We start from the raw sequence: 14,328 nt of genomic DNA, 5'->3' as shown, positions 1-14,328 counted from the left end.
ACGAGGTAGGCAGCCTGTCATAGGTACACGTTTAGATCAAGAGCACTCGACAGAAGTCCGATAGTCAGAGAGCGGAAGGCGACCTGCCTCGCCTCCGGGGTCCAGTCCCCTTACAACTCGTGGCGAACACCAGGGCGGCCCCGGGACCAGGGTCTCCTTCCCAGCTCCCCAACCTCAGGACCCGGCTACTGGACTGAGGTCCTTCGACAGAACGCTGAGAAGGACCAAGGAAGCCTGAATAATGAGGCAGGAAAGGCAAGGAGGAAGGGTGCACATCTTACGACTCCTGTCACACACTGGTTCTGCCCCCGCCTCAGTTCTCATCGAGCCCTACCTACCCCACTCACCTCCTCGGAGTCTTCTCCCGGACTCTCGTGGGGCCGCACCCACAATCCTCCGCGTGGCGCTCCGCGGTAATGGCACACGAACTGGGCCAAAATACTTCCGTTTTCCCTGGGTGAAACGCTTTTAGTCGCCGCAGCCGAGACAGCGCATGCGTAAAACAGGCGAGCCAGCAAGTGGCACCATCCGGAGATATGCTGCTACTGACCCGGTTCTGGCTTCTGGGCCCGCGACCTCCCGCGGCAAGAGTCCCTGGGAAGAAACTTGTACTCAGAAAGGTTGCCTCTGGCGTCTCTTCTCCGGGCAGCGCCTCGCCCAGAGCTCTAAATATCTTCGACCGGGATTTGAAAAGGAAACAGAAGAACTGGGCGGCCCGGCAGCCCGATCCTATGAAGTTTGAGTACCTGAAGGAAGAGGTGAGTCCGCAGGGCGGCGGGGAGGGCGGCGCCAGCCTTGGCTTCGGATCAGGAGCTCCGGCCAGGAGGCTACTGACCCCACCTCGTGTGTAACCTTGATCAGCGCCCTGCCTTTCGGGGGCCTTGGCTGTAATCAGGGCAGCGCTGGGCTCCGATATGTGTAAGGTGCCATTCGTTCATTCATTCATTCGTTCTGTTCATTCATATTGCTTGAGTTACAGGAATGTCCAGGGCGCTGACCTCATGAGGCTTTACTCCTGTGGGGAGCGAGGCAGACGGTGAACAAAATCTGTGAGGTCAGCTAAAGAAGTAAGGTGTGATGATCAAATGAAGTGGTGTGGTGACTGCAATGGTCAGGGAAGGCCGGGGCATGAGGAGGCATCAGCCACCCAAAGCTGGAGAGGAAGACTTACAAGCAAAGGGAAAGACAAATTCAGACCCCCTCGGGGCCCAAAGGACGTGTTGAGGCCTCCAGTGAAAGAGAGTGGGAGAGGAGGTCGGGGTGGGCCCAGGTTATTAGATCCCTAGGGGTAAGGACTTTGGATTTTCTATTCAGTATGGACATCTCTGGTCACGTGTGACTGTCAGCATTTGAAATGTGGCTAGTCCATTGAGATGTGCTGTACGTGTAAAATGTATGCGTAAATGCTAATTAAATATGAAAAAAGGATGTAAAATATTTCACGAATAATTTTTTATGTTGAGTACATGTTGAAATTATATTTTTGGTATATTGGGTTAAATAAATACATTAAAGTTAATTTCTCTTGTTTCCTTTTAATGTACAATGGCTACTAGAAAAATTTAAATTGCACATCTGGCTCTTATTGTTTTTGTTATTGTTCTTGGCCAGCACTGTTGTAGAGGAATGTGAGGCTGTTGAATGGTTTTAAACCAGGGTCTGGTTTATGTTTTAAGAAGATCAGATTACGGTACATTAGGATCTCTGGTTTGTCTTTGTTGGTTTGACAGACCTCCTCCTCTCTGCCCAGATGAGCTGAGGCTGAAGGTTTCTACTCTACTGATAGGCAGTACTGAGCTAGAAGCCAGGCAGCAAACATTTATTGAGCTCCTACTTTGGACAGAGCTCTCTGTGCAAGCCCTGGCCAGATCAGATGATTGACTGCACTCTCAGACTTCATGATGCCATGTACTTAGAAGATTGGCATTCCTAGCCAGTCTTCTCCAAGAAAAGCTCCCAGATTACAATTAGACAGAGGCCTGGCCAATGTACAGGACTAGAATCAATAAAATAAAGTATATGAAAGTTCTTTTTTTAAAATATATATAGTAAATTAAATTTATTGATTTTAGCAAGAGAGGAAGGGGGAGAGAGAGAGAGAAAGAGAGAGAGAGAGGAATATCAATCTGTTCCTGTATGTGCCCTGACCAGTGATCAGAAGGGCAACCTCTGTGCTCTGGGACGACACTCAACCAAGCTATCCAGCCAGGGCCAGAGTTCTTTTTATAATAAATACAAGGTATTTTATGTTAGGCATGATGTATAAAGTGGACTTTGGGAAAAGACTTCTGTTGTACCTTTTCCCTTCCCCTCCTGCTCCCAGAGCAGATACACATATGTTCTGAACTTTCAACTCCTACTAGAAACACTGAGGTGTTTGTGAGGGATTGAGTAGAATGTGGAGAATACTAGGCTCCCCCATTTATTTCTGCCAGATGAAGCTAAAGGAGGCACCTGCCCCATGGCCTCTTTTAAAGTAGTGGGATTGGGGAGGGGGTGGGAGGTACAGTCTCTGAGGATTTGGCTGACTTTTTCTACTGGGAAAATATTGCACAGAAAGTTGTTTACTTGTTTGGGAGTTCCACAAAATTTGTTAGTAGTCATCAAATAATAGAGTTTTTAACTAGGTGATTAAGTTTATACATTGATCTATAATAAACTCCATCTAATTAAATAATTTTTCACTTTCATATACTTCATGCTATTATCTTTGGGCAATAATTGTGCCTATTATGTTCCTGTTGATTTTCATCCTTGTGCTCTTATAGCACATGGAATATAAACGCCACACACACACACACACACACACACACACACACACACACACAGTGTGTCCATAAAGTCGTGGTGCACTTTTGACCGGTCACAGGAAAGCAACAAAAGACGATAGAAATGTGAAATCTGCACCAAATAAAAGGAAAACCCTCTCGTTTCTGTAGTATGATGTGGCAGCATGTGTGCATGCGCATATGATGACATAACACCATGTATACAGCAGAGCAGCCCACGGCCATGCCAGTCGAGATGTGGACAGTTCAGAAGAAAGTTCAGTGTGTTTTGTGGCTTGCTAAATTCGAATCCGTGACCAAAGTGCAACGTGAATATTGGCGCGTTTATAACGAAGCGCCACCACATAGGAATAACATTACTCGGTGGGATAAGCAGTTGAAGGAAACCAACAGTTTGGTGGAGAAACCCCGTTCTGATAGGCCATCAGTCAGTGACGAGTCTGTAGAGGCTATATAGGATAGCTACCTAAGGAGCCCTAAAAAATCTGTGTGTGAGCCCACATCGAACTGCACTGAATAGGTATGAAACTGGGAGAGTTTTCCTTTGATTTGGTGCAGATTTCACATTTCTATCGTCTTTTGTTGCTTTCCTGTGACTGGTCAAAAGTGCACCATGACTTTACGGACACACTGTATATATACACATACATATATATGTACACATATGTACATACATACACACACTTACATACAGAGAGGGAGAGAATGGAGAATATGTAGAATATGTTTAGTCCTGATTGCCTTTAAATTGACTACTGAAGTCATTTGCCTCAATTTGTTTCCTGGGATATTTTTATTTCTTAGATTCCTATTTAGAATTTGAAAAGAAAGCTGCTCTGGTCATATTGAAAAGGAGATAAAGAAAAATACTTAGAAACAAGTTGAAACATAAATACCCTATGGATTATTGAATGATGGAAAAAGAGTGTTACTTCTCTAGGGAACCTACTCATCTTAACTTGTGTACATCATTGTCTCTTACAATCCTTCAGGTTGGAAGTCGGATTGTGGACCGTATTTATGATGTAGCCAGGTAGGTGATGATAAACATATAACAAAATATAATAATCTTTGACTGGAGACTTGAGAGAGTAAATGATGAGAGCTTGATATCTGGAATGACCGAATTTGCAAGAATTTATTACCAGGATTAGTGATTTTAATCCCTCTCTGAGTCTCTTAAGAGCAAGTGTTCTTTGTTGTTGGCTAAAGCGAGAGAGAATGGAAGCACAATGCTTAGCCTCTCTCCGAGCCTGAATGACTGATGCACTTGATTTCACCAAAAGCCGTAATGGAAGGATAGCTCCAGAAATGGAGATAAAGAACTGACTGTATATGAATTTTTAATATTTACTAAATATAACTTTAAAAGTTTTACTTAAAATAACAACAGAATGTTCTACCATCTAAGTAAAGGAGACTATACCTAGATTTGTTTTCCAATCAGGCTGTAAGAGACTTTGGCCATTTTTCTTAAGAATTCTTCACGGCAGTAAATGTTCTGTGATAATTATATAAAGGCAGATTTGAAAAAACACTTTCTTCAAGTAATTATTAAATATTGATGGGTATATTGTTCTGTATTAGGTTTACGAAAGCTTTACAGATGGAAATTTATAACTACAGGGCAGAACCAGAGTTAAGTAATGGCTTTGAGTTGAATTGCTTGGTGATATTAGTAAATCCCATTTTGTGATTTTTTAATTTAAAAGACATCCATTCCATTAGACCGATATGAGATTAATTTAATACATTTGTCTATAAAAAAGGAATTTTGTAAAATCACAAACTCTTTCAATCATGTTTTAGATATAGCCTTGCTACTTAATAGTTTGGGGATGATTTAATTTTGTAAGGTTAAAAAAAGCTTAATTGTTGCAAATAATTACCCCCATTTCATATGCTTTTTTAGTTCCATTATTTTAAAGCCCTGATCTTATGATGATTTTTAAAAACTAATCCCACAGGTTATCAGATTATTAAATGTCTTATTTGCATTATTTGAGGCTCACTTAATACTGTTTTAATCACTGATAATAATAACTCATAACTAACTTTTGTTGAGCATTTGTAGTGGGCTACATAGTTTACATGCACTGTTTCCTAATATTTTCACAACAACCTTGAAGGAGGTAATAAATTTTCCATTTTATAGTTGGGGAAACTGAGATACAGCAAGATGAAATTACTTGTCTCTGGTCACAAAGCCAGTAAATTGCGGGCCTAGAATTCAAACTCATGTCCTTCTGATTGCAAAGCCTGTGTATGCAATCGAGATAGGGGACCTTATAGGTAAATAAACAGTTTTTTCTCACCAGTGGTTCTCCAATTGTGTACTGGTGTTCTGTATTTTTGATAAACCTTTTTTTTTTTTAACAGAACTTGAAAAGGACTCTTGGTGTTAATAGGAAAAAATGTTATTAGTGGATAAAATTTTTAAGTTTTCTTGTCACAAATTTTTTATAAACCTATAACCTACAACTAGACGTGTACTGATTTAGTACGACGTGAAATATTTAGAGAACACAGCATAGCATAGGAGACAACGATTCTTTTCAGGATTCAGACAGACTGAATTCAAGTTCTGACTGCTGCTTTTTAGTTGAGTGACCTTGAGTTGACTTATCTAAGTCTGAACACTTAGCAGACTGCTGAACCTGCTAAAACTGTAATAAAAGCGAGCTATTACTTGGTTGGAATTTTGTTTTTAGTTTAACATATGATACTTCATAGTATGTCTAATGATATTACCTAAGTCATAGACTGCTTCAACAAGTTTGAGAAGTAGAAATAATTAGTAAGTTCCTGATATGTGGAACTTTCATGTGGAATATTTCATGTCAATTTAATTAGCTTTTTGTTATTTATCTGGATATATTGTCAAATTACAATACACACAGAAATCTGTTCTTTGATCCTATGTCCTGAAGCAACCATATGGAAAGCCAGTTGACTCGGAGTGATGCTCTGTCCATTTTGTTTTCTGGCACATACAACTTGCAAGGCAGGAAAGAGAGATGATAAAACTTTTCAAAAGTTGCATTCACTTTCAAATTAGTTCTTAGTAAATTATAAGCAAAATTAGATCTTAATAATTATTTTATAGACTGTATTGTTATAGACAAAACATAACTTCTATTTCTGTTCTTTAGAGATTTTCCGCTTGCTTTGGATGTCGGTTGTGGAAGAGGTTACATAGCACAACATTTGAATAAGGTATATTTATTTGATAATTTAATTAACTTTGAGAAATAAGATTGGTTAATTTTAAGGAACAAATATTCCAATCATTTCTATTTGTATTATATCAGAATTGCTAAGTATTTTTTAAGGGTTTTTTTTTTAAAGCAATCTTATTGCTGAACTTGGTAAGATTGCAGTAAAAGTGAGCTGGTTTTCAGTTGGTATTTTGTTTTGATTTTGGCTGTTTTTTTACCAACTTAAGTATTTTTCCTTAAAATGGTTTTTCTTTACGTTGATTCTATCTTATACAGTGTTCCTATTGATAGTTTCTTTACTTTTTATTTTTTATTTTTTTTTGTATTTTTCTGAAGCTGGAAACGGGGAGAGACAGTCAGACAGACTCCCGCATGCGCCTGACCAGGATCTACCCGGCACGCCCACCAGGGGCGATGCTCTGCCCACCAGGGGGGCGATGCTCTGCCCCTCTGGGGCATCGCTCTGCCGTGACCAGAGCCACTCTAGCGCCTGGGGCAGAGGCCAAGGAGCCATCCCCAGCGCCCGGGCCATCTTTGCTCCAATGGAGCCTTGGCTGCGGGAGGGGAAGAGAAAGACAGAGAGGAAGGAGGGGGGGTGGAGAAGCAAATGAGCGCCTCTCCTATGTGCCCTGGCCGGGAATCGAACCCGGGTCCCCCGCACACCAGGCCGACGCTCTACCGCTGAGCCAACCGGCCAGGGCCTATTGATAGTTTCTTTAAATCTATATAGGATATGTTGCTCTTTATTTCTACTATGTTCAGATGTTTTTAATAATTCACAATAAAATCAGATCGACATTCATTTGGAAATGTGATTAAGCTAAATTTTTTAGCTAGGAAAAATATTAATTTCATTGTGATAAGTAACCTTTATTAATACTTATACCATTTTATTTTGTATTTCCTCTTTTTTAAATTGATTTTATTGGGGTTTCAGGCTTTCTAATTCAACCATAAAGACATTTATTTATTGCCTGACCAGGCAGTGGTGCAGTGGATAGAGTGTCGGACTGGGATGTAGAGGACCCAGGTTTTAAACCCCGAGGTCACCAGCTTGAGTGCGGGCTCATCTGGTTTGAGCAAGGCTCACCAGCTTGAGCCCGAGGTCCTGGCTTGAGCAAGGTGTCATTTGCTCTGCTGTAGCTCCCCCCGGTCAAGGCACATATGAGAAATCAATCTATGAACAACTAAGATGCCACAACAAAGAACTGATGCTTCTCATCTTTCTCCCTTCCTGTCTGTCCCTCTCTCTGTCTTTGTCACAAACAACAACAAAAAGACAGTCATTTATTGTTTTAGCCCCTATATATAGGACACTCTGAACACAGATTAAAGTGGGATTTTTATATAAAATCTACTCAGATAAAAAACATACATTTGGGTCAGAGGGGTGGTATGTGTAAGGCTCCCAGAACACTGTTGCTGGTAATATAAATGCCACAGAAATGGTACAGTATTTAAACTGCAACGGGAGTTAACGGAAAGGAAAAATCAGTAGGCCTTCATGTGGTCACAGACATCTAAAAGGCTATGTAATCTGATCTGGGATTTGAAAGAATCTGAACTGGTGTTTCATAGGCATTGGCAGTAAAGGCGTGGCAGGAGGAAAGGCACCGAGGTATTCATGCTGTAGGGTGTGATATAGTGATGTTTAAGGAAGGTTAATTTCAAGGTGATTTGCAAGAAGGATTAAAGAAAGGAGGGGATACAGAAACAGATCAATTAGAGGGCTGTGCTAAAGGCAGTGCAGGTGTGAGAGAGAAAGGCCTGCCCCCCATATGGAGACAGCAAGATATAAAGGAAGGGATGGATGGATGAGAGAGCCCCAGGAGAGGCTACAGAACTTGATGACTGATCAGACATGGTGGGCGTGGCAAATCAGTTCTCGTTGCCCAGGCTAAGACTTGTTCATTGATTCTTCATTTGTCCTCCCCTCCCACATCAAATTCATCAGCAAATCTTAATTTGGATTTGAAAATATATTTGTAATTTAACCACTTCTTACCACATTCACCATGACCTTATTGGTTGATATTGTAGTAAACACCTTATCAGCCTCCCTGCTTCTACCCTTGCCCATTCTCCCAGTAACATAATCCTTTTGAAACACAAGTCAATTCATTGTCAGTCCTCTGCTCAGAAATGCTGGCTTCTCATGTGACTTGGTAATAATCCAGAGTCCAAATCCATAAGGCCCTCAGCCACCTGGCTCTCCATCATGTCTGTGACCTTATCTCCCTCCCCTCACTCCCCACTATTCAGCAGCTTATCTCCTGTCTCTCAAACTGGCTAGGGCAGGGGTCCCCAAACTATGGTCACAGGCCACATGCGGCCCCCTGAGGCCATTTATCCGCCCCCCCCCCCATGCACTTCCGGAAGGGGCACCTCTTTCATTGGTGGTCAGTGAGAGGAGCATAGTTCCCATTGAAATACCGGTCAGTTTGTTGATTTAAATTTACTTGTTCTTTATTTTAAATATTGTATTTGTTCCCGTTTTGTTTTTTTTGCTTTAAAATAAGATATGTGCAGTGTGCATAGGGATTTGTTCATAGTTTTTTTTATAGTCCGGCCCTCCAACGGTCTGAGGAACAGTGAACTGGCCTCCTGTGTAAAAAGTTTGGGGACCCCTGGGCTAGGGCTTTGCATTGCACTTGTTCCCTTTAATCTTCCCCAAGATTTTTGTGTGGCTTACCCTCTCACCTGCGTCAGGTCTTAGCTCAGAGGGTCCCTCATGAAGATGCATCTCTTCCCTGACTATTCTATAAAACAGGACTCCCATTCTCCACTGGCTAGTCACTTTATTTGCTTCCATAGCACTTGTTAGCACCTGATGGAGACTTGTTTATTTGGTCTCTCTTCTTTTACTGGGATATAAGCTCCATAGACTTGCTCATTTTTGTTCACCACTAAATTTCCTAGTCCCTACAACACACAGTGAAGATTTATGAAATGCTTATTGCATGAATAAATGCAAGATAAATTTTAAGATATGACTTAAGTGACTGGAAAACATCAGGAGATGAAATGGGGCAAGGAACAAGGGATGTGCTTGTTTTAGATACGTTGAGCTCAAGATGACATTGTTAATGTCCAGCAGGTAGTTGGAAATATGGATTGGAATTATGGTTTTGAGGTTAAGGTCACTGACGTGGGGACTCAGTATTCCACTGTGCCACTGACTGTCTGTGTACACTTAGACCAACTACCCAGCTTCTCCAGACCTCAGTTTCTTTAAAATGTGAGCAATAATACATCTCCTCAGGTTGGTAAAGATTCAGACAAGTTAAGTTTGACAACATAGAGGCTATTGTTATTTGGAATCCTCTGTCAGGGGTGGCAGTTGAAGCCGTAGGAGTAGGTAAGCTGTCTGTGGCAAGAATATAGAAAGGAACCTTCCACAGCTGTATTCGGGGGTAGGAGAATTGAGAGGAACCATCAAGGATGCCAGGAATAGTAAGATTGGAAGTGTCTTAATAAGGTATTTTTGATTATAAGAAGCAGAACTCCACTGAAGCCAGTTGAAATACAGAGACATTTATTACTTAGGGGCTTTCATGTCACTCGAGGATCTGGAAGTACAGACAGGCATCAGAGGGACGGGGACTTTGAAACATCAGAAAGAAGGACCTCTGCACACATGCTCTCTGGGATTATATAGATGCATGATTGCGTGCTTTCGTGTTCTTCCCGGCAGACTATCTCTGGTGTTCATCAGTGCGTGTGACCCCAGAATGAGTAACCTGCACGCACTGGTGTGCTGAAGTGAGCTCCTATCAGCTCACGAGAGCTGACTGTTAGCATCTCTTCCCAACTCTGCATTTAGTGACATTGTATTGATAGCTTGAGATCAGCTATTGTGGGAGTGTTTGCATCATGGGAATTGGCAAGTGCTATCAATCAGTTCCCCACCAAAAGCCAGTTATTAAGTATTTACCAGCACTCCACTGCCTCCACCCCCAAGTCTACATGCTGTTCCAACTCTGACAACTTCTACTTTAACCTCTTATCTCTTAGTATAAATCTTTGTGCAAGAGACAGGGATAGATAGTCTGATTGGCCTAATTTTCACCCCTCACACTGCTGTGCTGGAGCTGGCTTGTAAGAGCCTTTGTGTATATATCTTTCCAGCTCTGCTTTTAGCAGCAACGTGTTGGTACCATGAAATCCTCTAGTGGAGTAGTTATACCATGGACATTGGCAAACAGTATAACTCAGGGCACCTTTTTTTGAGAGCTTGTGGTTAAACATTCATCTGCACACCAGTTGTCCTCAGGTGGCCACGGTAACCTTTCCAAGTTATAGGCAGGGAAACTAAGAAGGGGATGTGGGTGAAGTGAAAAGGATTGGCTTTTTTTTTTTAAGATTTTATTTATTGATTTTTAGAGAGAGAGAGAAAGGTGGAGAGAGAATCAGGAAGCATCAACTCATAGTCGTTGCTTCTCCTATGTGCCTTGACCAGGCAAGCCTGCGGTTTGGAACCAGCTACCTCAGCATTTCAGGTCGACAGTCTATCCACTGCGCCAATCATGGGTCAGGCAGGATTGGCATTCCTAGTAGAGGAGGAGAGCAAGAGTAGAAAGTAGTGCAGTTTCTAGGAGACCATCAACAGTGCTGTGCTTCAGGGAGGTCAGTGAAGTAGGACTGTTAGCAGACAAACTGTAGTTGGTGATTAGATTGTTAGTGATCAGGTTATTCGTGATCTTTATAAATAGTTTTCATAGAGCAGTAAAAATGGAAATTGAGGAGAAAGACGTTTGTGAGAAGTTGAGTTGGGGATTACAAACAAAGTTAGAAGGGGGTTAAATGAGATTCTTCAGGATTGGGAGGCGTCTGTCTGTTTTAAGGTGAGGGAAGAGACACAGGAGACGGAGTGGAGATTGGTAGAGATGGTGATGGAGGGAGCTGGATCCTGGAGGAAAGAGAACATAGTGGAAGGAGTAATCTGGGGAGGAAATATCATGGTATCCTTTTCTCTTTGAAGGAAGGGAGGATAAGTTAAACAGAGGGAAAATAAAACCAGTTAGCTCCCTCCCCCTCCTCCCCCAAAGTATCTGTGTTTAAATGTCTCTTTACTCATTGTAGATTCTGAATGAGCTAAAAGGCAGGAAAACCAGTGCAAGTCTTTGAAGGGAAAAGAATGAGATCTGGCTTACCATATATTATGCTTTGGGAAAGTTAATACCTATGCCTTTAACCAGTGGAGTCAATTAAGGATTTTGATTATTCACCCCTGTGTTCTCTTTTACTGTAAATATATTAAGTATAGGGTTGGCTGCTTATATTTAAATCTTGTAACTTAATATGTGTTATTAAAAGTATTTGTGCACCATACTGGTTTTATGAAGAAAAATACCCTTCCAAAGCTGAAAATTAATCTGTAACTATCTCATTCTCCCTTAGACAGTTTAATATTTGTTTTGTTTTATTGTTGCTGGATTTTTGCTTGCTTCTTTTGTAACATTGGATCAGCTTTAATTATTTTATTGCAGGAAACTGTTGGAAAGTTTTTCCAAGTGGACATAGCAGAAAATGCTTTGGTAGGTTGCTTTTTGACACTATTTGTTTTTGATCTTCTGTTTGACATTTAGTTATTTATATCTTTATTTTTATTTTCTTTAAAGTGAAAATAGCTTTTTTAAAATTATAAATAACATACACAAAGAAGAAATAAATAGTCCTGGCTGGTTGGTTCAGTGGATAGAGCGTTGGCTCTCACCAGGTTCGATCCCCAATCAGGGCATACATGAGAGGCTATCGTCTATTTCTCTTTCTTTCCCTTTCCCCCTTCTCTCTCTCTTCCAATTCCACAGCCAGTGGCTCCATTGGTTCAAGTGTTGGCCCCAGGTGCTGATGATAGCTTGGTTGATCCGAGCATCAGCTCCAAACGGGGTTGCCTGGTGGATCCCGGTCAGGATGCATGCGGGAGTCTGTCTATCTCCCCTCCTTTTACATAAAAGAAGAAGAAGAAATAAATAATACAGGAAATATAAAGGAAAAATCACCCCTCGTCCCACACTCAGAGGCATCTACTCATAGCATTTTGGTCTCCACCATTGTAGATTTTCAACTGTCTCCCCAACACAGAGTTTTATACAAGTGGTACTATGCTGAAATACCATGTTTTTCCAGAATATCATTCTTTTATATCAGTGAATGACTCACACACTGTGTTTTTAAATGACTATACTGTATAGTATTCCAATATATGAATAGTTCATGGTTTATTTAGCTAAATCTGTATTGAAGGACAGTTGTATTTCTGATATCTCAATAACCAATACTGTAATGAACATCACCATATAAAGCAACTTTGTGTGTTTTATTTATTTCTTCCCTGGGAATAAATTCCTAATACTGGTATTTATGGATTCCAGACTGACTTCAGAAAGATTGAATAACTGTATTAAATGAAAGTACTGCTTTTCCTTCTCTTTGGTAACATTGGGCTTGTCTTTGTCAATCTTATAGGCAGGAGGTAGAATCTTGTTATTTTTACTTACATTTTTCTGATTGCCAGTATAGCCAAAAATAGCTTTTGATGTTTTTTGGCTACTGATATTTGGCTATTGGTATTTTTTTAAAAGATTTTATTTATTCATTATAGAGAGGAGAGAGAGAGAGAGAGAGAAGGGGGGAGGAGCAGGAAGCATCAACTCCCATATGTGCCTTGACCAGGCAAGCCCAGGGTTTTGAACCGGCAACCTCAGCGTTTCCAGGTTGATGCTTTATCCACTGCGCCACCACAGGTCAGGCCACTATTGGTATTTTTTAATGTGTGAATTTTATAATTTTGTGATATGTTTGTACTTTGTCCTTTATCAACTTTAGCCTTGCCATGGTTTTATTCTAAGTGCTTTGGACTCTAGCTTATTTTTAGGGATATTAATCTTTCATAATATATCATATGTTGTAAACATTTCCCAAGTATATTGTTGATATTATTTATTGCTTTTTAGAAGTTTCTGTTTAGTTTATCAAAAATAACCTTTCCTTTATAGTTTCTGGCTTTTGAGTCATATTTGCTTATGCATTTTTATCTAAGAGTATAAAAATGTTCACTAATATTTTCATCTAGTACTTTTATGGCTTCAGTTATTCCACTTAAACTTTTAGCTTTCTGAGATTTGTTTTAATGTGAGATAGGTGTCCTATTTGTTTTGCTAATGAGCTAGCCAGTTTTCTGGCAGGTTTTAAGTGTAATTTAAGAAATATTGTTGAGTGCCTTTTTGTGGCTCCTTTTTTTCCCCCGGAAGGGATAGAAACTGCCAAGTAAATATAACATGACTTAAGTTTAATAGTGATTGTGCTAACAATTGAGATTTTATAAATATGTTTTTTAACTTCTACTTTTTAACCATTAGAAAAATACCTTAGAAACGGAAATTCCTACTGTCACTGTTTTAGCTGATGAAGAATTCCTTCCTTTCAGAGAAAATACATTTGACCTTGTGGTTAGCAGTTTAAGGTTGGTATTCCATTTGAACTTTATTTTATTTTATTTATTTATTTTTAAGTGAACGGAGGGGAGATAGACAGACTCCCGCATTTGTCCCCACTGGGATCCACCTGGCAACCCCTGTCTAAGGCCAGTACTTGAATCAATCAAGTTATCCTCAGTGCCTGAGGCTGACCCTTGGACCAACAGAATTATCCTCAGTGCCTGGGGCCAACGCTTGAACCAATTGAGCCACTATCTGCAGGAGGGTAAGAGGGAGAGAAGGGAGGAAAGGGAGAGGGAATTGAACCTGGGACATCCATATGCTGGGTTGACACTCTGTCCACTGAGCCAACGGGCCAGGGCCTCATTTGTACTTTTAAAAAAATAGATGTTGGCAATTCCTGGCCAGGGCACACAGGAGAGGCACCCATCTGCTTCTCCACCTCTCCCCCTCTCCCCCTCTCCTTCCTCTCTGTCTCTTTCTTCCCCTCCCGCAGCCGAGGCTCCATTGGAGCAAAAGATGGCCCGGGCACTGGGGCTCCTTGGCCTCTGCCCCAGGTGCTAGAGTGGCTCTGGTTGCGACAGAGCGACGCCCCGGATGGGCAGAGCATCGCCCCCTGGTGGGCGTGCCGGGTGGATCCCGGTCGGGTGCATGCAGGAGTCTGTCTGACTGCCTCCCCGTTTCCAGCTTCAGAAAAATACAAAAAAAAAAGATAGATATTGGCCCTGGCCCGTTGGCTCAGTGGTAGAGCATCAGCCTGGCGTGTGGAAGTCCCGGGTTCGATTCCCAGCCAGGGCACACAGAAGAAGCACCCATCTGCTTCTCCACTCTTCCCTCTCTTCTTCTTCTCTGTCTGTCTCTTCCCTTCCCGCAGCCAAGGCT

The 14,328-nt window shown here is 41.4% G+C and overlaps 2 protein-coding genes across 4 annotated transcripts in view; one reads left to right on the top strand and one right to left on the bottom strand.

Moving 5' to 3' along the window:
• ESF1 (ESF1 nucleolar pre-rRNA processing protein homolog) overlaps positions 1-473 on the bottom strand; it is a 74,196-nt gene extending 73,723 nt beyond the window's left edge. Inside the window, exon 1 of the mRNA XM_066387112.1 lies at positions 348-473. The gene's annotated coding sequence lies outside the window, so the exon portion shown is untranslated. The remainder of the gene's footprint in view (positions 1-347) is intronic.
• NDUFAF5 (NADH:ubiquinone oxidoreductase complex assembly factor 5) overlaps positions 419-14,328 on the top strand; it is a 46,935-nt gene continuing 33,025 nt past the window's right edge. The window contains exons 1-5 of one of the 3 annotated variants that reach the window (XR_010751728.1): positions 419-758; positions 3,782-3,822; positions 5,942-6,005; positions 11,497-11,544; positions 13,369-13,472. Coding sequence is in view for 2 of the 3 variants with exons in the window: in XM_066387119.1 (XP_066243216.1) it covers positions 537-758; positions 3,782-3,822; positions 5,942-6,005; positions 11,497-11,544; positions 13,369-13,472 (479 nt within the window). In the remaining variant the exon portion in view is untranslated. Of the gene's footprint in view, positions 759-3,781; positions 3,823-5,941; positions 6,006-11,496; positions 11,545-13,368; positions 13,473-14,328 lie in introns of those variants that run through there. The other 2 variants (XM_066387119.1, XM_066387120.1) reach the window with 2 other exon arrangements.

The sequence above is a fragment of the Saccopteryx leptura genome, chromosome 5 (genome assembly GCF_036850995.1).
Source record: "Saccopteryx leptura isolate mSacLep1 chromosome 5, mSacLep1_pri_phased_curated, whole genome shotgun sequence".
NCBI classification, from domain to species: domain Eukaryota; kingdom Metazoa; phylum Chordata; class Mammalia; order Chiroptera; family Emballonuridae; genus Saccopteryx; species Saccopteryx leptura.
This window is presented reverse-complemented; position numbering and strand designations above follow the sequence as displayed.